This window comes from Ambystoma mexicanum, chromosome 3q (genome assembly GCF_040938575.1).
Source record: "Ambystoma mexicanum isolate Mex_15411 chromosome 3q, UKY_AmexF1_1, whole genome shotgun sequence".
Taxonomy (NCBI): domain Eukaryota; kingdom Metazoa; phylum Chordata; class Amphibia; order Caudata; family Ambystomatidae; genus Ambystoma; species Ambystoma mexicanum.
In genome coordinates this window covers 161,920,181-161,943,031 of record NC_090926.1, presented here as the reverse complement: position 1 = coordinate 161,943,031, position 22,851 = coordinate 161,920,181, and the positions used below count along the sequence as shown (strand labels likewise).

Below are 22,851 nucleotides of genomic sequence, written 5' to 3'. Positions count from 1 at the left end.
CCACCTAAAGCAGAGCTCATTGAGAAATACACATCACGGTTTAAATGATTGTCATTTGATTGTCTGTTCTCTCGAGTCTCCTCATGTCGCAGGCCCATTGAATATGTGTATCTATGTAATGTGTAAATAAAAGTGATTGCTCAGTGTACATGCAATGTGTCTCTCCACCCTTGCCCCTCCCTTCACCGTGCAGTAGTGTGAACCACCCGGGTGTCACCTGTGACTTTGCTCTCGAGTCTCCTCATGTCGCAGGCCCATTGAATATGTGTAGCTATGTATTGTGTAAATAAAAGTGATTGCTCAGTGTACATGCAATGTGTCTATCCAACCTTGTTCATTTGCGCATTAAATTAAACCAAACAGTAATATAAATCATTTTTCAAAAAATATAGAATGTATCCGTATTTATGGTTCTATGGGGCTGCAAAGCACGCAGACAAAATGCAAAGATGGAGTGTAAATTTCAAGTCCTGTGAAATGGCCTTACACTGAATGTAGTTAACTAGGAATGTGTGCTCGTTCAAAGTGAAGGTCAGCTGCTTTGATTTTTTGCTCGGGTGCCGGAATGGCCCACGACTCAGTATAAGGTTCTATTGTTATTTGACCTTGACAGGCCGGGACCATCCCGAAAGACTTCTTTTTGGGGGTGTGGTGCAATAACGTAAGAAACGATAATGAATAAAATTTCAGAAACGAAAGCCATTTAATGTTCGTTCATTAGAAGAAATAACGTCGGCATAGAAGGAGTGGTATTTCGGGGCTGCCCTACGCACAGACACAATAGAAAATGCAAATATAATGTAAGTAACTCTTTAGATGAGTTTATACCGCAATTTAATTACTATACAGTAGCTTTAAAGACGGGTTAAGTTGTACTTGTTCGTTCTATGTGGCATATTGTTTTGTACCGCGCACTATCTTGAGGAGAACCATCTCCTTTTACGGAAGCACCTCAAAACCTTCCTCTTTGCTTCTGCTTTCTCTCTCCCTCTCCCCTGCTACAACTGGTCCACTGTCTGCGACCTCGGTCCTGGGCCCTTCCACTCTCCACCTGCACTGCCTCCCTGTCAACCCCTGCACTGGGGGACTGTCTCAGTATCCTACAGCCCCCCCTTGACGTATAATACCCAGTTGCACTGTCCTAGCTATGAAATAATTTCCTGACCTAATATATAAAATGAATAATTTTAATAAAGATCTGATGGTGAGACTAATTTCATTTTTTATGTTTTTCAAACAGGTACATCATTTATTATTGTATGTGTCACGAGTACCAGACACCGGCGGATGGCTTTTTTAACCGCCAGTTGCTTCTCCGCGTGAACAACGTTACCACCCTGACCATTTTATGGGACGATCGCCAAGTACAAGTATGCCCTTACGCGGTACTAACGGCTAGATGCAACATACAGACCGTTGTGGTGGCCTAGTGCCTCGTTGTTGGAACAGACATGCGATTATCAGTGCGACCGAAGAGCTTATTTTATCGTAAACCAACACCCTGTGTACTGCACACGAACATCGCTTGCCTCAAGACGAACTATTTTGGATCGAGAGCAAAGAAAAATGCAAATTGCTGAATATTCTCTAAACATTTGATATCCAATAAATGTACTTTGCCAAATGTACAATCTTGCCGTTTGCTTTTAAACCACAGTTTCATATTCCGAATTGTGGCGCTGTATTGTGAGATGATCTAAGACCCTGTGTACAGCAAAGGAACATCGCGTGCCTCAAAACGAACTTTTTGGAACGTGAGCAAATAAAAATGAAAATCGCTGAATATTCTCAAAACATTTGATGTCAAATAAATGTACTTTACCAAATTTACAATCTTGCGGTTTGATTTAAAAGTACAGTTTCATATTCCGAATTGTGGCGCCCTGTGTTGTGAGCTAATCTGTGTTGATTTCCGGGTTCTGTGTGGAGTCGCGTAGAAGACGCCTGGGCGCGTTTGCCTATGCAGCACAGTCACGTCACGGATAGAGGCGGGGAATATGAATGTTTTGATAAAGTCTGTTTCAGGGGCGGGGGATTTGATTTAGTGCCGCAAAAGCAGGTGAGCCAGGGCGATGGGGGGAAATGATAGGATTATCAGAAAATGGCGGCTGATTTCGAGTGCGATAATGGACGAAAAGTCGGGTAAGGTCCATAGGAAAGTTTTCTACGATCTACCGAGTTATGCTTAAAAACACATGGCCGAACCGTAGGGACAACAAAAAAAAAGTCCCGGAACTATCCTTTAAGTTTTGCCCCACACTTGCATTTCATGCATCCATAACTCATGGGGGATTGTACTTTACCTTTTCTGTATTCAAACATTCTTCTTGTAATTTTAACAATGGTATTACATGCATATTGTCATTTGGTGCGGTTGCCAGCATGCCCCGGGGTCCCCACCGGTTTCGGGTTGACTCACCGGTTCTCACCAGTGTCTTCAGTCTAGTTTGTGCTTCTGCTGTGTGAGGCTTTCACCCGCTTTGCACAGTGAAGTGTGCAGACGCCCTTCCGGCTTCCTTTGCAGCTCAGCAATCACACGCCTGCTTCCCTTCAGGTCCCAGAATGGAGAATGCCGCCACTGCAAGCTGCCTCCACACAGGATCACCATCTTCTCTTGCAATGCCTCTTCGAGTAATGCGCTTGCCAAGTTTAAATTATCCCGCCACAGGTGATTTGGAAAAAACTGCATGTTATGCTTCAGGTGCTTGTTACCTGGTTCAAACTCATTCTTCTTCTACATTTGATTACCTGAGGGATTCTGGGAGTCAAAATCCATAGGTGTCATTGGACACATGGTTTATATAGTTATTTTCAATGTTTTACATAAAGGTACCTCAAAAGCAAAAGGTTTTGTGGTGGATCTGGGTGTGTTATTGTCATAGGTGGTTTTTTTACCAGAACAATATGAAGAAGAGGTTTCTTTACTTCTTCCACGGGCAGAACATTCAACCAACAATAAGCCATAAGGGTCTTGGGTATTGGAGGGTCATCCTCATAGAAAAAGTTCTTGGGTATTAGAGGATTCTTCACAGGAAGCCGTGATTTGAACCTATGTTTCCTGGTTCCAAATTTGGAATTGAAGCACTCGTCTGCATCTCCACCCATCCCATATTTAGTTTTCCAGCAATGCACAGTGCTTTTCTATTGTTGTCTTTAAAATGGCAAACTTATATGTTGTGTTTAATAATGCTAACTTTAAAATTAGTAAATTAAATGAAAATAACCAAGAAATGTGTTAGGCAAAATAGGTATATTGCAGACTGAAAGGGCAAAAGAGCGCAACAGAGAAAATTAATATCCAGAAAATCATTGTGAAGCAATCCAGCAAAATGATGTGACATAGAAATGAAAGCGTCATACTCCATTTGATTTTGTCAAATACAAAAATCGTAAACACCTATTTGTATATGTTAAAACTGGTGAGTGCCACTCATTTATCATGAGCAACTAATTCAGTCATTCACAAAGTTGGTCAAAAACAATTTGTCCAAATATGTTTTAATGATCGATTAGTGGGGTTTGTTCATATGTAATGTATGCATGTATAAGCATTGTGTTGTACCAGAGAGTGGAGTCGAACCAGAAGACATGGTTCAACGATAAACCTTTATTCAAATTAAATGAAAATGCCTCACATGGCCTATTGCTAAAAGGGATTTCCCTTCTTAGCACCTAAAAACGAAGGTGCTCGTCAGGATGAAAAATAATAGAAAATCAGTCCTCTGTCCTAACCTGTCCAACTAACTGACCCTACCACTAGATAAAAAGCAAACACAAACGAGAAAACACGTCACCCCCTCTCCTGCAGACAGTCTTCAGAATCAAATGTTCATCCCAGGACATGGCTCCTGGCCTGGGTCACCACATCATCTTCCAAAACAAGAAATCAAAAAGTTCAAAATCCAAGTCTGTCTCAGTTCCACTGGTTAGCAAGTCACTCAGTTCATTAAAAGGTTTTCAAGTTTCAAAAAGGAAGGCTCAGTTCAACCAAGGTTTCATTGCTTAGATCCAATGGGGTACTCAATCTATCCCACGCCAACAATGGTGTATCTAAAGGCCCAACACGCTCACTAGAGCCATCACACTCCAGGGTAGCTTGGGCATTTCACTTTTCAGTTCTCGTGGGTTCAGTATTAATATCAGTCCTCATGTTCCTCGGGACTCCTCAGCCCTTGTGCAGGTTATTCCTGGGTTCTCTAACCCCAGGGCTTCTCTTGTCTATGTCTGGCAGGGTTTGCATCCCTTCCTCCTTATGGGACTTTTCAATATGGCTCCACACGCTCTCAGTGTTATTACTACTTCGGACACCTCGGTCCTGGCTCACGTTGTTCACGGGCCCTCTAGCCGGTGAATGACTCTGCGTTTGGGCTACCCTGCAGTGTTCGACCTCCCTTCTTCTTGTGCGGCCACATACCTGTTCTCCCATTGCACTTCCGCCAAGGAGGGTCATTGATTCTGGTAGCGGCGTCGTTTGTCCCTGTCAGCTACATTAGAGCCTCTTGTTGTGGTGAACATCTCAGGGTCTCTCTGCTGGTGGTTCTCTCTCTGTCTATCTGTCTATCTGTATGGGAGCTGATGAGCTTTTGCACATAGCGTTCCCGTATTCAGTGAAGTTTAGCAGGCTCCAGAACCAACACATCCTCTCTGTGGTCCTGCCTATAGGCTGCATACATTCCACGCTCCAGCAGCAATGCCCGCTCTGCGTGTCTCCTCCCCTGCCTTTCGGATTGGCATCAGGGAATCTCCACCTCCTGGTGAGCACTTCATTGTTTTTATAGGAGTCTCTGCAACGAGGGGTGACAGATAGTTAATTGTATGATATTGAATCTGTGGAGGGTTCTGCAGGGGTGTCAGACAAACAAAAATGCCTTCTCACCTTTACAACTTCTGTGGCCTCCCATATAGACATAGAGTGTAGATGTCACAGGGGTTCTCATTACACCCAGGGAGCCCTCATTCCCAAAGGGGAAGTCACGCCCAGTGAGGTCTCACTTGCCCAAACCCCTTAGGAGGGTGCTGCGAAGTGGGCTCACCTCCCTAGCCTCAATGGGGGTGGATTCACCTTGGGGAGAAGGGATGAATTAGTTGGATTCATCACAGCATATACTCTAATATGCCTAATATGCAGTGCAATAAGGGTAGAAAAGCTCAGTGGGTGGAAGGCCTGCTGCAGAGATCTGTGTGATATCTATGTCAGAATTGGAATCTTGGTTGATCCAATATGGTGCTTCATCCTCTGACATACATAACATGATTTCCATTATAGCTGGTAATAATAACACTGTGTAATGATGCGAGAAGATCTTGGGTTCTGTGTAAGGGGGGAGCACGCTCTCAAACCCCAGATGTGCAAAAGACTTACTTTTCATATACTTTTGTATGCATACATATAAGCATACATAAGCTTCCATCTATTAAATCCAGTAGCCCCTTTGTATTTATTGAAGAACAGGGTGTTAATGCAAAGAGAAAACACAGACACAGCAGGCAATGAGGGAGAGAGAGAGGGGGCAGTAGTAAGGTAAAGTGCCTTTAAATGGGAATAATGTGTTTGATTAAATGGCGTTTACTGGGTGGTGACGGGGTAACGGTCAGAATGCATACCAGAGACAGGGACTGAAAAACAGAGACCTTTTTTTTTTTATACCATTGACACCTTGAGGGCTGTACCTTTGCGCGCTCAAATTAGTTAGAGGTGTCCGGAAAGCAGGAGAGGTGGGTTGGGTGGTTAGTCTGGAAATAGAGGCGTGGATAGTATTCCAGTTTGCTGAGCACAAGAGTAGAGAAGTGTTTTAGGCGAGTGATGTGCGAGGTGATGGCAAATGTTTAGACGGTTGAGTCTGGAGGCAGTGGCCGTGGCCATGTTCAACAGGAAGTGTTTCAGGCTTCTGGGTGAGAAGGTCAAAGGGAAAGAGATGGGACAGTAAGAAAGATGACTTCCATGTGACAGAATCTTATCTGCAAGGGGGGTATTCGAAATGATGTTGGGTTTCTCTCCCAGAAAGTGTGCTCTGCTATGCAGACCTCACTTTCCAATACTCCATGACGAAAAGTATAGTGAACACATGCACTCTGCTGGGCCTTGTGTACTGACACATGAGCAGCAGCAATGGGAGTTTTATAAAACTGAAGCTACAGAGTGACATGCGGTTGCCCTAAAAGAGAAAGCTTGAATCAAATTAATACCAGCAGCTATGGGCTGCCTTTAAAAGGTCTGGCGTCCATGTTCAAAATACCTTTAACTGCATATACTCTTTTGTCTGCTGGCAGTAGTTTGGTTAAATATAAAGCTATGTCTGGACTGATATAGTCAAGTGAGGAAACACAGTTAAAATTGCCACCACCCAATGTCCTCTTGGTTTCCACTGTAACCATTTGGGTATTGTGCCTGGTGCTGGGGGTACCACCCACACTACATGGCAGTTCTTCCCAGGATGTAGTTTTGTTCTCTGTTGGGTTGCCTTGATACCTTTCCCAGGAGAACAGAACATACTTCCTCCAAAGAGGCCCCTGTACCATCATGGGAAGTCGCATGAGGACTTACTGGGGTCCTTTTGAGCTGAGGCAGACAGGGGGGGGGAAGAAAAGTGTAGATGGAAGATGACCTATGCACTGGACAAGGGAGCCACCATCGCAAATATGCCCAGGCCTCACTTCTTTCCTGAGACCCCCTTAACATTCTGCAGGTAACGCACTAAGCGAGGTGACATCACAAGGAATAACCCTTGTTACAACAGCCAGTAAGGGTGCCCCTACAGAAGGAGGGAAGAGCTGACTGTCTCAAAGAGAGCCCCCTGGAATATCTAGCCTTCAGTGGGAGAGCACCGCGCAAAAGGTTTGAGGTGCAAAAAGGGGGTAACAACCCTACAGCAGAAGTGCATCAAAGAAGTGGGCAGTGGGCAGGCTTCTCATTGATCTATACCAGGACAACATATGGCGCAGATTATTCTTTATGACCTGCAAGAAGAGAAGGCACAGGAACATAGACATTCTCAGCAAACCTGGAGGAGGATAAGAGGAGTGCTCAGATGGAAGGCGTGGACGTAGTCGATGGGGGTGCACTGATGGCAAGCTGCTCACCATCCAGAGATGAACGGAGAATACCACAGGGGCAACTTGCTGGTCTTGGAAGCAAGACCGCGCAGAGCAACAGAGGTTTGAATCCTAGATCCGCGCTTAGAAACCTAACTCGGGTACGGTTTTAAGTGTGTTAACCAAAAAACGAAATAAATAAAGGGACGATTTTGGAAGACCTACGTAGCAAGACACAGCGAGAGAGTATAAGGGCTCTTGGTGAAAGCAATGATGTTACTACAGCAGTGATGGTTAGTCTGGTATGGAGAGAGTTTTGTCTGGTGGTAAAATATTCCAATTGTGGTTTATTAGATGTTAACACATTACAAAGGTGGGTTAATCAGCAGGAAACATCTGTACAATGCGTTTGCTCTCGGTGGCATGCGAGAGGAATTCAAGAGGTGTTCCAGAAGACAGCAATTCACAGCGAGTAGATGTATTTAGGTGAGGATGTTTTTAAGAGTTGTTAACATGGGGTGGGGGTAGAGGGAACAGCCCATCTACTGCCTCCCACAGCCCTAAAGCCAGTGATCAAGTTGTTTGCCCCAAGTGACCCACAGTCATGGCCCCATGAGCTTCCCATTGTCCCTCCTGTCACTTTGCACTTGGTGGTACATCCGTCAGGTCCACCTAAAAGCCTCCTGACTTAATATAAGGCAAATGAGACTTCTTGATTCTGTTGCATTTTTCTTTTCAAATGACACAAAGGGCAAGTTGTGAGGCCTTTCATTGGACCAACTGTAAACAGTATGCAGAGCTGGTACAATGTATTAGTTTCCCAAGCTCTGAAGCGCCCACTGAGGAGCTGTCATCCTGCCTCACGCCAGCATGCAGCAATATGTCCTTAAGTCAACAGGGAGTTTAAAATTAGCTCCCTCCAGAGGAAAAACACACATATGCGAATGGCACTGAACATGTATCCTGGGACGTCACCTGCGCCCGTTCCCAGAGCTGCAGGTGTGGGGGACGCATGCCCAGGCGTCAGCATGTGGGCGGGGTCAGAAAACCTACCGGGTGTCCCGGCTATAAAGAGGGGCGGCAGCAGTGGGAGTTTCAGAGCAGGTCTTCTCTCGGCTCTTCCAGAATGTTCAGGCTCGTGGCCCTCGCTGCCCTCGTCCTTGCTGGTGAGTGAGTGAGTGAGTGAGTGAGTGAGTGAGTGAGTGAGTGAGTGAGTGAGTGAGTGCCTCTGCTGAATCCTTCTTCTGCCCTCTGCGGTCTGTGGCTTCTGTAAAGACCTTTCCAAGCAGGGGGAGAGATGGGGGACTGGGAACCAAAAGATGCCCTGGAAATAATTTTCAAAGTGGCCCCATACTACACATTTTCAGCAAGGCCAACCCTTCTCCCATGGTAAAATTTGGAAAGACCTCACAAAAGAGGCCCAGGGTGCAGAGGCCTACCAGGAAATCTCCAGAGTTCCCTACAGACCAGTCCATCCCTGTTTCCAGGTCCTGGGCTCAGCCTGTGTTGAGGGTCCTTTGCATGTGTGTTGCAATAGGCGTGTGCTGCATCCTGCAGTGGGCCACTCTATATGCTTCTAGATGGCCCTCCTGCATGACGACAATCTGTCCTGGGTTCTTTCTTGGCCTAGCCAGGTAATTGCTGACTATGTCAGTGGTAACTAGGTGCCACCTGCCAGCCTGGAACAGTCACGCTTTGCCTGGGGTGAGTTTGAGTGGGTGGCAGATGCAAAGCACCTGATTGTATATGTGGCAGCCATTTGTTTGATTATTTGGGATCCTGTTTCGCAAAAAATAGAGACTTGGTTTATCTGAGACAATAAAGAGGCCTCTGCGTCTTAAATGAACTCCCAGGTTGCCTCCCTGGGGCGGGAAAGGGGGTCGCTAGAATGTTCTTTTCATAGCCTAAGCCAATCAGCTCTGAGATCCTCTCTTGCCCCAGGTGTGATGGCGCGAGGCACTGCTTGCATTGTCTTGGGCTCTCTATGGTGGGAAATACAATGGTGAGTCCTGAAGAAACCCACTGGGACTCCGCACTATTGCACTATGAAACACAAGACTTTCCAGGGCAAACTGTTCTCTGCCTGGTGAACCCACATCTGCACCCCTAGTGCAGATGTCATCAGGACGGCGAGAATAGTGCCCAGAAATCCGATAAGAACAGTTTGTACGGATGCACACCTATGTATAGTAAAAGTTAAGTGCACTTAATTGGGTTAGTGAGGTGCAGAGGAGAGTAATGCAACACTGGCACTGGATTGCGATGAACAAAGTACAAAAATGAAGAGTGTCCATGGTCAGTGGATCACTCGTGTCTGAGCAGGGGACGCGAGTGATCCACTGACCGTGGATACTCTTCATTTTTGTACAGAAATCCTGTCAGCCAGTCAATGCCCGCTTCTCGAATCACGTAAGACTTGTTGCTTGCCCGGTAAGGTGTTTGCTGAACGTTGTTCAAGACAACAAGGCTGTTGGCTTCCCCTTGCGGGATACAGATATTGACTTAGTTTGGGGAGATCCTGGCGGAGAAACGATGGGCTCACGCAGGGACGTCATTTCACCAAAATGCCAGGGGTAGCGCAAGTGACATCACCCGACCCTTGACCCTCTGATGACATCACAGGAAGTGATGTCATTAGACCCCGCCCCAAAGTGATATAGCGGGTAGCGATGGAACACGACATTTCACCCGTTGACAAAACAGTGGCATCACATAGCATTGTACACTATGAAAAATATAGTTATGATATCACTATATGATGTACATTCATACAAGAATGGATCGCCATATGTGTCATTAAGTTCAGTGTTTATTGGCCCGTATGACCAAATGACTGTGTATGCAAGCAGACGTCCATGACCAAATGATAAGCGTAAGTGCTAAATAATAACACATCATTAAGCGCTTTATATAGAAAAAATATACACCCAATATCACCCAACCTGTGTTGGTACTCATTTATCGACCTCAGAAGGATGAACGGCTTAGGCTTAGTGAGGCGTTTAAGAACAGACTAAATCAGTGACTCACCACCTGAAGTGTGCCTGAAATAAACATTTAATGAGGCCAGCAATTACTGTATAGAATTCCAGAAAGACACATTATTTGGTATTCCTATTCTTTCTTATTTGGGGTCAGTGCTGAAAGTGTTAGAAGAAAAATAAGAACAAGTGCCTCAAGTCTTTTTTTTTTAAGGGGCCTGAACAAGAAAGCCAGCCACCCCAGAAGTAAAGAGCCACAGCCCAGGAGCTTGCATAACTTTAAAAAAAAAAATAAAAAAAAAAAAAAGTCTTTTTTTTTTAGTAGAGGTCGCAAGGGACACCACAGAGGTCGCAAGGGACACCACAGAGGTCGCAGTTGCGACCCCTGGCGACCCCCAAATGACGTCCCTGGGCTCACGTCAGCGTCCCCCATCCCTTGACGTGGCGCCAGATGCTCTATTTATGTGGGGCCCATCTGGTGGCCCCCTTCTAACCCTCTACATGTGGCACCATCAGCAACTGCTTACAGCAGTGTGTGGCACCTCCATCCAACCATGGGTGCCTCCGCCATCCCTTGCCTCTGCTGAGTACTCGCGTTCCTCCTTATGCCTATGCTGGTAATGACACAACCGTGTGGGCCCTCAACACGAGGCTCGGGTGATTGCATTTTAAAATCCTCTTATTTTATAAAGCGACCTCATTATAAAGTGGGATTGCAGGGATTATTCGTTGAATGGGGCGCATAGAAAATATTGCATGGGGTAAATAACCTGTAGTACTTTCTATCTACCCTAATATGGTGAATATCCCATGCAATCCCAACTCATAATTAGGCGGTAGTTTAAAAACAAGAGCCATTCAAATGCCAGAGTTTTACTGTTATCACCACACTCGCAAGCAGGCTCCTGAGCGCTCCCAGGCAAGAGGGTGATGGAGCAAAGTGCATCAGTCAAAGGCGCCTCAGTCCTAGCTCCTGCCCTCACCTCTATTCTCAGACCCCGCCCTCCTCTCAGCACTGCAGTCACGCGGCGGTCACTCATTCGTTGGGGGGGGGGTTCTACCCCTGGTGCGTCCCAAAAGCAGACAGGCAATCAACTCTCCATTTCACTGATTCGAGAGACAGAGCAGAATGTGTCAAATGTATTGAAAATGAAGGCGCGCTGCCGCTCCCTCGTGGCACCTACGCCCACTCTGATGCGTGCCATCACGACCAATACCATCCCAGAGATTTTAGCCTAGTCCTGTTTTTTTGTTTACATTCTTTGATTCCCACATTATATATCCGGGACTACACGTTCCAGAATGCAAAGAAATTCGAGTGGAGTAGGCCATATTTGCATGTGTGCCCCCCCCTGCCTTTTGGGGGATTGCCATGCCAAAGCATCTTATGTAGGCTTCACTGCTGCACACCCGCTTTTTTCCTGCAGAAGCGCCAGCAAGAAGAGGTTTACCAGTGTCTACGAACAACCACCATGGGTGCAATTTTGGAGAAAACGAGCATGTGTTCACCATTTACCTTGATAAAAAGCTGTTAGGATGTGAGCGGGCTTGGGCTGGGACACACCTAGTCCCTAGCACCCACAAATACGCACCCACATTCATTGACAACAAATGGCGACTTTTCATGACAAACCGCTAGATTACTACCTGGGCCCATTTTCTTGGGAAGAATTGGGGAAACTGGTGCATGTGCACGCAAATGAGGCCGGTACCGTTGGTTTAGACTGGCAGCTAATTGCAGAGCCTGGATTGTCCCAGAAACTGTCGCACGGTGCGACGCTGGCCAGTCCCAGACATCTGTGTGAGTGATTCAGCTTCCAGCAGAAGGTTCCAGAAGGAACCCGTCTGTGAGACGCCCTCCACAACCTCTGCTTGGAGGGGACACTCCAAGACTGAGTGTTCCAACCAATCACCCGCCCTTCCCCTTCCTAGGCGCTCCCTGGGGTGATTCATGCAGCAGGGGTGCACTATACAAATTCCTCATTCATTCACTCATTATATGGGAATCACCTTGTATAGACTCACCTTGTATAGACGGGAGTATTGAATCATGACCATGTGCAGGGAATACAGCTTTTGGGGGCATGGTCTCGCTCCCCTGCTGTCTTCCTAGGGAGGCCAAGGTGCCCCAGCACTGCTTTCTTACTAAACCAAATGCCACCTTAAACATTACACATGTAGTCCAATAGTGCTGCATGATGGCATGTGGGGAAAGGAACCCTACCGTAGACCTCACCACCGACCAACACTGTGTCATGATCCAAAAGGCTTTCGAGAAATAGTCCCCTCCACAGAGAGTGGCTCCACAATTGCAGAGAGCTGTCAGCACACGACTATGGGGACACACCAGGAGGAAGAGGTGGTATTGCGGGAACGCTTTGGATAAGGATCCGGTCTCTCAGGAAAAGGGCACCTCTGGAGCCTTCCTTGTCTGATAGGCCTGGAAGTGTTTCCAAGGTGTTCTGCGGGAAAGGTGGAGAGGGCGCAAAGGAGGAAGTTGCTGATGCAGACCCGGTGGCCCCGCGGTGCAGTGAGGAAGGTCCAATCATGGGACCGTCACTGGGATATACCTTAGACGAGAGCAGAGCTGCAGATCCAGAAACAGATGAATCAAGAGTAGGGATGCCCCCCCACACCCCCTGACATGTTTCCCTGCATGCAATCCTCTGTACCCCCTCTCTCTATCCAGGACCTCCCAACCTCTCAGGTGCACCATCCATTTTATTGCACCCCGGCACTGCATCCTCTCATTGCTAGGTACACTCAATATAGGCACCAATGCATGCATATGTACATGGATGTTTACAGGGAGCAGATATAGCGATGGATACAGATTGTGACCAGCGCTCATAGGGAGGGGTATCACTACTACCCTGATGCTTATTTTGGAGCACCCTTTATACCCTGTTCCTTTCCTGTCTTTGCAGGACACTGCTTCGAAGCCAACTTTGAGGATAATGTCAGTGTTCGTGTGGTGGGAGGCACTGAGGCCAAGAAGAACTCTTGGCCCACCCAGGTAAGTGGGTCCTCATGCCTACCAACCCTGTCCCCTGTGCAGCTTCAGAGTGAGCAGAGTGAACGACTGCTTACTGTAGGGTAGGTGTGTGTTCTGTCCATGCCACACTGTCAGGTATGTGTGATATGTGTACAGCTAAACATGCTGATATCTCTGCAGTTCTCACATCAGCAGAATGGAATGTGGGGCTTGCGCCCAATTCACAGTGCCATGCATGTTTACATTGCCCAGCCTGGCTTTCCATGCCAGACACTTGTGTTATATGTACACACTGCACAGGATGGTTGCAATACATGGGGGCCTCCTGCTTTTGTATCCTGGACCACGTCACCAGGTTAGAGTGGGCGTGGCTAATAAACATAGTGACAATGCGCTCCGCCGGAGACGGCAGTCGCAAGCTAATACCCAAGCTGGTTGGGTCCAGATTACTGAAGAATTGCACTGGCGCAAGTGCACAGTTTGCACAGTATTAACACTAGGGCACCGTTTGCAAAAAACATTTGCAAATATTCGAAAACCATTGCACCATGACTAGTGCATTTTGGCATGTCATAAGCAGTAGGGTAAAAATGCCTTGGTGCAAAAAACTATACATTTTCACTATATTTCTGCACCAGGACAAAGTTTTCCCTAGTGCTAATACAGAATGGTATTAGAACTAGGGCACACTTTGCCCTGGTGCAAAAATGCATTGACAATGTATCTTTTTTTGCACTCGGGCAATTTGTGCCTTGATGCTTATACCATGCCAGGCTGCACTTGTCATGGTGCAATAGTTTTCTAATATTTACACGTGTTTTCAGAAATAGGACAAACTTTTCCTTAGTGCTAATACCGTGCAACTTTGCACTTGCACCAGTGCAAAGCTTCTGTAATCTGGCCCCTGGTGTCTGTTTCTATGCGCTGCGCGCATGCCGGCATTCCCCCGCCCTGGGCCCCTAACATGCCCACAGGGCTGGAGCACTCATGATCAGGCTGCCCTGCCACCCCTCTAGCGATTGCTTATTCCTTATTCTTTCTTGGGAGGATCCCACTTTTCCTGTTCCCTCCCCTGCACTTAACTGGACTGCATTGTTGCAAGTCTGTGAATGATCAGACCCACCGGCCCCCACTTCCCTTTTGCCCTTTCTTATTTTTGAGGCGCTAAGGAGTGACTGTGTTCATGGTTGACGCTTTCCAAAACAATAAGTAAATGCAAATAAATTAATAAAAGGCCTCAGGACCACATATCTCCTGTGGCGGCTGCACATTGTGTCCCGAAGTTCAAACTGCCCTGCATAACACAAACGATCCTCCTCACCCAACAGCCCCACGACCTTAAAAACGAGTCAAACCCTCCCAGCCTCCAAGAAATGTCAAATCGTCTGACTCAGCTCTTCTACATGCGCCGACATTCTGTAAACAACGTTTCGGGGGCCGCCATTTTGCAGTCCTCGATCCCTGCCTGGCACTCTCTCTCTTCCCTCCAACCTCCGGCAGGAGCACAATCACGGTCAATTCGGATGCACCCTCAAGACTTTGCTCTTCTCTCAAGCCTTCTAACAATCCTCGCCACCCCCGGACGTCCCCCTGGGATCACACACTCTGAAGTGACCGTCTGATTGCCTCAGCGCCCTACAAGAACCCAAAATAAATAAATAACATGACAAAAGAACCTTTTACCGAAATGAATGCAGGGGATCTTTAGTTAATATCACAATCCTATTACGGTAAGAATGAAATTACATTTTGCAGTACTAAAGGCACAACACATTTCTTTGTCACTCCTGGTAATTGACTGCCAGGCAGGTGTTTGATGGTGGTTCTGATAGAGGTTTGGTTTGGATATCTGTGGCATGCTGCATCTGAGTGGTAAGAGAAGTTAGGATTGGGAAGGCTGTTTTAGCTCTGCCCGGCCTTTGGCAAAGGTGAGAAAGGGGGAGGGAGGGGGGCTAGGGGAGAGGGAGTTTAATAATGGTCCTGCATATAGTGTGTGTGAAAGTGTGTGTGTGTGTGTATGTGTGTGTCTGAAAGTGTGTCTGTGTGCATCTCTTCACAGCAGTGTCTAGTGTCGTTGGCCAATTTCTGTTTTTTTCCACTTAGATCTCGCTCCAGTACAACACTGGGGGCAACTGGTACCATACCTGTGGTGGAACCCTGATCAAGCACAACTGGGTGATGACAGCTGCTCACTGCGTGGACAGGTAACCAGGGGCACTGAGGGTGTGGTCAGCACCTGCATCCTCATGTATGATATGTGTATGATATGATATGGCATTTATAACTCGCCCATACACAAGTGTTTCAAGGTCCATTAGACTGTGGTGGGCTCTGGGTGGGCCAGTTGCTTCATGTCACCAGGTAATATGTTTACAGACTCAGAGCTGCCCTGACATCCAGTCCAGGGCCCAGCCTCACAGAGCCATTTTAACGGATTTTGAGGGGGTTGTGAATAGAAAAACGTGCTCCATGCCCCCAACCAAAGAAATGAATGATCCCCAGATACTGGGGACACGGCCCCCACCCCATCACCCAATGGCAACCCAGAGCTTCATAAGCTTCCTTGGCAGAGATCAAAATCAGCATGGAAGTCCCTTAGAGGCTCTTTACTCCCTTAATCTGTGCTTGACTCAGAATAACAAGCAAGTGGCATTTCAAGGGCATCATTGGCAGCCCGCTGTGTGGGTACGTGTGTCAAAAAGCATTTTAACAATGGCAGCTGTCATATGGATGCAGGACACAGGTGTGTAGCCATATGAAAAAGGTACACACGCCCCAGCATAGATACAGAACTCAGATTAGCAGCCTCACAGAATGCACACACCGACACATTGGAAGCAACCAGGAATGTACACATGCCAGGATATAGTTTAGAGTATGCATATGTGAAGTTAAGAGGCCAGTGAACATATCCAAATATAGACTGAGATTAGATGAGGGCCGTGGTTCTGAAGTTACGTTGCTATGAGTGAGCGAAGAAAAACATTATTTTGGGGGGGGCCACTATATGAGTGATTGGTCACTATCATTATATTAGAAGTAAATACATGCATATACAGTTGAACCACGAGTGATGTTTTTTGATCAGCTTAACCAAAGAACTTAAATCACTTACACATTTTTAAAATATTTATGGACTGGAAATGTTGACAGGTTTTGCACCATGAGATTAAAAGTTACCCAAGATAACACACTTTGATTAAGTGTTGATTCAGGGATTTTGGCACAGTCTTCACTTTTGGAACTTGACCACATTGCTTCCCAGTTCTTGGCATACTGTACAGCAAGATTGAACTGTTTGCATACTTTGCATTTTCAAGAACTAAAATGATAGATACCCTGTATTGTAAACCTGGCTTGGAAAGTTCACCAATCACATAATAAGCCAACATGACAATATTTCATTTTTTAAAGTACTTAAAAAAATCATCTTTACAGAAACATGTTATGTAAAGGTGCTTAAGTGTAGCTTTATTTTTGTGTCCATCATAAATGGAGCCCCAGGGGAGGATTGTGGCCCTCGCCATTGATGCTGGCAAGTGCTTCATGGCTTAGGTGACTTCAAACATGGGTCAGTGTCTCTCAACAGGGCCGGTTCTTACGCCCTATCGCTTGTTTTTGCTTCTCCACAGTAACCTCAACTTCCGGGTGGTGCTGGGCGACCACAATATCCAGGTGCACGAAGGCACCGAGCAGTACATCTCCGTCTCCAAGATCGTGAGGCACGGGAACTGGAACAAAAACAACGTGGCTGCCGGGTAAGGAGCAGCTCCTCCACACATCTGTGCACTACAGTCTGTATTTCATTGGTCAAAGTGTACCGAAAAGTAGTGCTGACTTGTGTCCCCACCACCCACCTCGTTCTCACCCTTTTCCCTCTCTCTCCCAATGCAAACCCCTAGCTGGCGTCTTTCCTCTCCTCCACTTCAATCCCAGCGTTGGGGTTTAGAAATCTACCATCAAACTGAAAAAAGTGCACTTACAGTCATCGTTCCCAAAACAATGAGGGTTTATGCACCCCATTCTATTCACCCACCATTGGCACGTCATAGGGGCATGCACAGGGGTGTGGCTAGGCCCTTCAGCGACCCCCCGCCCCCCCCCAGCAACGCCTCCGGACATGCCAGAGTAGTCCACAGAGGGGTAGGAATGTTCGCGATCAGCTCACGGGAAGAGATCCCAGCGCAGAGGGGGGGCTGGGAGCTGCCATAGTTCTGTTCAATGGGAAAAAAGTTACATTTTTATGGACAAATGATCATGTCTAGTTTTAGGCTCTAGTAAGGCCTACAGGGCCCCTGAGGAAGGGCATGAGGGAGACTGCTTTCAGAGTGGCCGGACTCAGTCAGTGAGTGAGCCTTGAAATATCTTCCTACGAGAATGTGTACATTTATTGAGTTTTAACAGTTTACGGGCAGTAGGAAAGAAGAAATACGTTGTGAAAAACTGCAAATAAAGCAAACACAAGCACATTTTGCACAATGTGAATAAGGTCTACAATGGATGAATGATGAATAATGCAAAACACATTCTCCATTTGGAAGACCTCTACATGGTCTAGATTAATTTAAAAAAGGAAGCGGTTAGTGAAAAATAGCCCAAATATTTTCATAATGCTTGCTTTTCTCTTTCCCTCCAGAGGAAGGATAAAGTCAATGGAAATTAATTGCATTGTTCATAGGGTCAGTTTACCAGCTGAGGGCCCCTTTCCAATGTTGTGCATGAACCACCTTTGCTTATAGATGATTGGGTGATTGGATGCATGGCTGGACATGACTTCTTTAGCAGAGCCATAAAAAGTCCCTTTGTGACTCTTTTTGATGACCTGGCCTCTTAATTCTGACTCTTCCAATCTTTTCCAGCTATGATATCGCTCTCCTGAAACTGTCCAGCAATGCTGGTCTGAACAGCTATGTGCAGCTTGGGCGGCTGCCCCCAGATGGACAGGTCCTGTCTAACAACTATCCTTGCACCATTACTGGCTGGGGCATGACAAGAAGTGAGTGTATCTGGCTACTTGCTAAACACATGGGTATCACATGCCAAGAGCCCTGCAGGGAATGCCTCCATATGTATAAAAGACGGTGGATGTCTGCAGAAATCGTCTGTAAGCATACACTTCAACCACCAGATGGCAGCACAGTCTAAAGTATACATTGCAGCACGGCTGAAAACAGAAACAGAGCATTGTTTGAAGTAAGGATTGCACAGCTGTTAAAAGTAGAAATAGACACGTCACAGGATCTGCTATCTCAGTGTATGGTACACCACAGTCAGCTAGTGTATGTTGCTTGTTTCTTATTTGGACAAATATGCTAGCTTGAAGCTGCTTCAGAGAAGTCTGAGAGAAAACATTGGTCTTGCATGAACACTTTGCCAGGAAATGTGATATTAGTAAGATGTATAGGGCATAATGCACACTGCCTGCTGCACAGCTCTAGGCACTTGGGAGATTTTAGATGTGGATTTGGTGTTCCCAGTAGATGCCCAGGAGGGAGCATCAAACATGCCCGGTGTGCAGAGCAAATGGTAGTGATTCTTTGTGGAGCCCACCATTCATGATTTCCAGATCCCACGGAATGCGCACTCCTATTGTAAAAGACCACCAACTAAAAGAGGCAGACATCTTGATCTGAGTAAATAAACAAGCAAGCACAGGCCGCCTAACTCTGTTTGCTTCTGCAGGCAACGGGCAAGTGTCGGCCACTCTTCAGCAGGCACCCCTTCCTGTGGTGGATCACAGGACATGCTCATCATCTTCCTACTGGGGATCCACTGTCAAGAGCACCATGGTGTGCGCCGGAGGAGACGGAGTGCGCTCCGGGTGTCAGGTCAGTACTGTGTGCTGCCATGTAGAGTGGCTCTCCTACTCTAGAAGTCTCACAGGGAAATGTGGTTGCTTGCAAAACCCGGATTGTCTCATGTCCACATTTCCGAATCTGTCCATATTTGTCAAACCATTACACAGACCCCAAATCAAAATTCAGTGGGTCTTTGCGGCACGACTGCACTGATCTGAGTGTCTACTGCTGTTGACTGAAAGTCTATCAGCATGTGCCCTGCAGATATAACCGATATGCCCTTTTGTATCTCACCGTAGCCAATCATGTTGTCCATGTGCTTGGTTCCAGGGAGATTCTGGTGGACCGCTTCACTGTGCCGTCAGCGGGACATACTACGTCCACGGAGTGACCAGCTTCGTGTCTTCCAGTGGCTGCAACACGTACTTGAAGCCAACTGTGTTCACCAGGGTGTCCGCCTACATTTCCTGGATGGACAATGTAAGTACCAGGCAAACATGGCGCCACATTGAACTAGTCAAGGAATCATTCAATGATTAAAAAACGTTCATAAAAAGTGATTATCGTTTTTAGGCTTTTGTAGCTAATGAAATAGAAACCACCTAAAATATGCGTTGATTGCATGGTACAGTCTACTGTTGAGAAGGTATCATAGGAAACTACCACCTTGACCTACAGTTGGTACACTTGGAATCATGTGTGTTCGTATTGCACCACTTCACTCCCTCTTCACAAAACCCAAACCAGAAAATAAATTAAACTTAAAGAACTAAGCTAGCATTCTTTCCTTCATCAGTCCTGAAATACTATTATACTTATTCAATCATTGACGTTTTGTTATTGCACCTAAAGGCTCTAGGATGCATCTTCAGGGCACTTCCTCTGTTGCCGATGGGCCTAAAGCATTAAATCAATCCCTGGAACCGTTTTCCTCATGATTCTCTAGCTTATTTATGCAGTAGATTTTATTTTTGTAAAACCTGAACTTGAAGTTACTCTTCAAACTCTCACGGTTTGATTGATTGATTGATTGATATTTTATTTCTATTGCGCTCGTACACAAGTGTTTCACAGCGCGACAAGGCAAGGGAGGGGAACAGGGGAGAACAAAACAGCGATCTTACTAGGCCCAGTGACATTGAGAACGCGCAAGTGCATGGGAGAGGTGGGAGGGGAAAAGTGCACGGAAGGGGGGGAGGTGGAAAGTGCGAAGCAGAGGAGAAACAGATAAATAACAATAAATAAATAATAAAGGCAACAAACAGTGATAATGCAGCCAGCAATTTGCAAGTGCTAGGTTTCAGGCAGCAGACAGGGTAGGTCCGATAAGTGCAGGAAGAAAAAGGGGGGGCTGTGTGGGTACAGATACAGACCCCAGTGCAAGGGGTGGCCCGGAGGCAGTGCGGGAGGGTGACAGGATGAGCAGGTACCTGGGCCCAAAAGACAGAGGGTGGCCAGGTGCACGGTGCCAAGAGAGAACATATCAGCAGGGGACAGGGGGAGTGAAGGCAGAACAAAAGTGGAAGGTCTTGAAGTGCTTCCGGAACCCGGAGATGGTTCTCCTCAAGTTTTAGAGTGGCAGGGAGGCTGTTCTAGAGGGAGGCCCCAGCCGAAGACAGAGATCTACCCCCAGCTCGTTTCTTAGAAAAACGACTGACCCTGAGTGAGTTGGAGGTAGAGGAGCGAAGAGCTCGAGAGGGGAGGTATTTGCGGAGGGATAGCTGAAGGTATTTTGGACCCAGGCCCCAGAAAGCCTTGTGGACAATGCAGAGGGTTTTGGATTTAATCCTTGCATCCACTGGGAGCCAGTGAAGAGATTTCAGAGCTGGAGAGATACGATCCCAGGGCTTGAGGCCAAGGACAAGTCTCGCAGTCCTGTTCTGGATTAGTTGCAGAGGGCGGAGAGTAGAGGCAGGTAGATTTAGGAAGAGGCTGTTACAATAGTCCAAGCTAGAGAGAACCAGAGCTTGAGATACCATGAGCTTCTGGGGGAAGGAGAGGAAAGGCAGAGTACCTCTGAGGAGGTGCAGTCAGAAATTTGACTTTTTAGAGACTTCAGAGATGTGGGCGGAGAAAGAAAGAGTGGAGTGAAAGATGACCCTGAGGTTCTTAGCCTCGCAGGTGGGGGTATGAGGAGGGCCAAGGGAGGCCGGCCAGAGAGTGAGGGGAAAGGATGGTGAAGGTGTGCTGATGAGGAGGATCTCTGTCTTGCTGGCATTCAGACAAAGATCATTGGTGGCACACCAATCATCAATGGCAGCTAGGCAATCAGAGATGAGAGAGGGAGAGGAGGTGGCAGAGGTCAGCCTGAAAATGAGTTGAGTATTGTCAGCGTAGCACTGGAAATTTGAGCAGAAAGTGGCAATGCAGTGGGCGAGAGTTGCCAGGTATTGGTTGAAAAGCCAGGGCGAGAGGTTAGACCCCTGGGGAACACCACAGGTAGAAGAAGATAGATGAAAGGAAGGACCCAAGTTGGACCTGGGAGGGTTGATCTGAGAGGAAAAAGGTCAGCCAGGCCAGAGCCTGATCAGTGATACCCAGGTTTTCACGGAGACGGTTGAGCAGGATGGTATGGTTGACCGTGTCGAAGGAAGAAGAGAGATCGAGGAGGATGAGGACAGAGGGAATGTTAGAGTCAAGGTTGGTGAGCAGATCTTCACGGATGTTTAGGAGAACAGTTTCCGTGCTTCTGGCAGTTCTAAAGCCAGACTGGTGGTCATGGAGACAGCCAACAGAATTGGAATGAAGGTTAAGCTGAGAGATGGCCAACTTTTCCAGGAGTTTGCCAAAAAAGGGAGCAATGGAAATTGGGTGATAGTTAGCTGGACAAGAAGGATCAGCTGCTGTGGGTTTCTTGAGAAGAGGATGCACAAAGGAGTGCTTCAGAGGGGAGGGGAAGGATCCAGAGGCAAAGGAGTGGTTGCAAAAATCAGCAAGGGCCGAAGCGAGGGTGTCAATGTGGTCCTTGATGGTTTTAGAGGAACAGGGATGAACCTGTTTTGAAGAGGCTTTCATAGATCGGACTTGTCTAGCAACCTCGTCAGGGGTGAAAAGAGGAAAGGACGAGAAGGATGGTGGGAGGGTGGCTAAAGGAGGGTCAGCAAGCACAGATGGAGAGGGAAGAGGAGGAGTGTGGGTGGAGAGGGTGGACAGGATGTCCTGGGTTTTTGAAATGAAGTGAGAGGCAAGGGCATTGCAAAGAGCCTGTGAGACAACAGGAGGGGTAGAGACTGCAGCAGGGTTGGCCAGCTCCTTGAAGATTTTAAAAGGTTCGGCCGAGTTGTTAGATGCCGCAGAGACACGAGCTTGAATGTGGACTCTCTTCTTGGTGAGGACAGAGAGTCTGTATTGCCTTTGTAGCAGGCGACAGGCCAGTTTGTCAGAGGATGAACAGGAAGTCCTCCATTTCCTCTCAGTTGCCCTACACTTACGTTTAAGTGTAGCTAGGTCAAAGTCATACCAGGAATTGCACTTGGCTTTGGACTTCAAACGGATCCTCATGACAGGGGCAAGAACATCAAGCGTATCAGAAATTGAAGAGCAGAGCAGAGACAGGGCTGTATCAGGATGAGGGCCAGCCAAAGGTGGAGGGGGGGAGAGAAAGTGGCGGCAAAAGCCTCAAGTGACACACGCTTCATGGGCCGGATGTCCGAGAAGGTAGGTGGCAGTGTTGGGGTAGGCTTGACTTGGGGGGAAGAGAGGGAGAGATGAGATGAGAGGAGGGAGTGATCGCTCCAGGAGAGAGGAGTGGTCAGAAGGATGGCGAGGGGGAGGTCTGAGGCGATCAAGACATCGAGTGTGTGCCCTGCAGAGTGAGTCGGGCCAGAGGGGAGGATGGACAGGGAGAGGGAGTCGCAGATGTCATGGAAGAGTACAGAGGAGGAGCAAGGAGAGTCTAAATGATATTTAGGTCACAGAGGAGGAGGAGTTGAGTGGTAGAGGCCAGGAGGGAGGAGGAGAGGTCTGCCCACTCAGAGAGAAATGAGGTGATTTGACCAGGAGGCCGGGTGATGGTAACCACAGTAAGAGAATGGGTAGGCGAGAG

General features: G+C 47.2%; 1 protein-coding gene across 1 annotated transcript in view; it reads left to right on the top strand.

Moving 5' to 3' along the window:
• The first annotated feature begins 8,135 nt into the window (after positions 1-8,135).
• CELA1 (chymotrypsin like elastase 1) overlaps positions 8,136-22,851 on the top strand; it is a 62,394-nt gene continuing 47,678 nt past the window's right edge. The window contains exons 1-7 of the mRNA XM_069652821.1: positions 8,136-8,198; positions 12,941-13,029; positions 15,112-15,212; positions 16,641-16,766; positions 17,868-18,004; positions 18,691-18,836; positions 19,137-19,286. Of these exons, the coding sequence (XP_069508922.1) occupies positions 8,159-8,198; positions 12,941-13,029; positions 15,112-15,212; positions 16,641-16,766; positions 17,868-18,004; positions 18,691-18,836; positions 19,137-19,286 (789 nt within the window). The 5' untranslated portion in view covers positions 8,136-8,158. The remainder of the gene's footprint in view (positions 8,199-12,940; positions 13,030-15,111; positions 15,213-16,640; positions 16,767-17,867; positions 18,005-18,690; positions 18,837-19,136; positions 19,287-22,851) is intronic.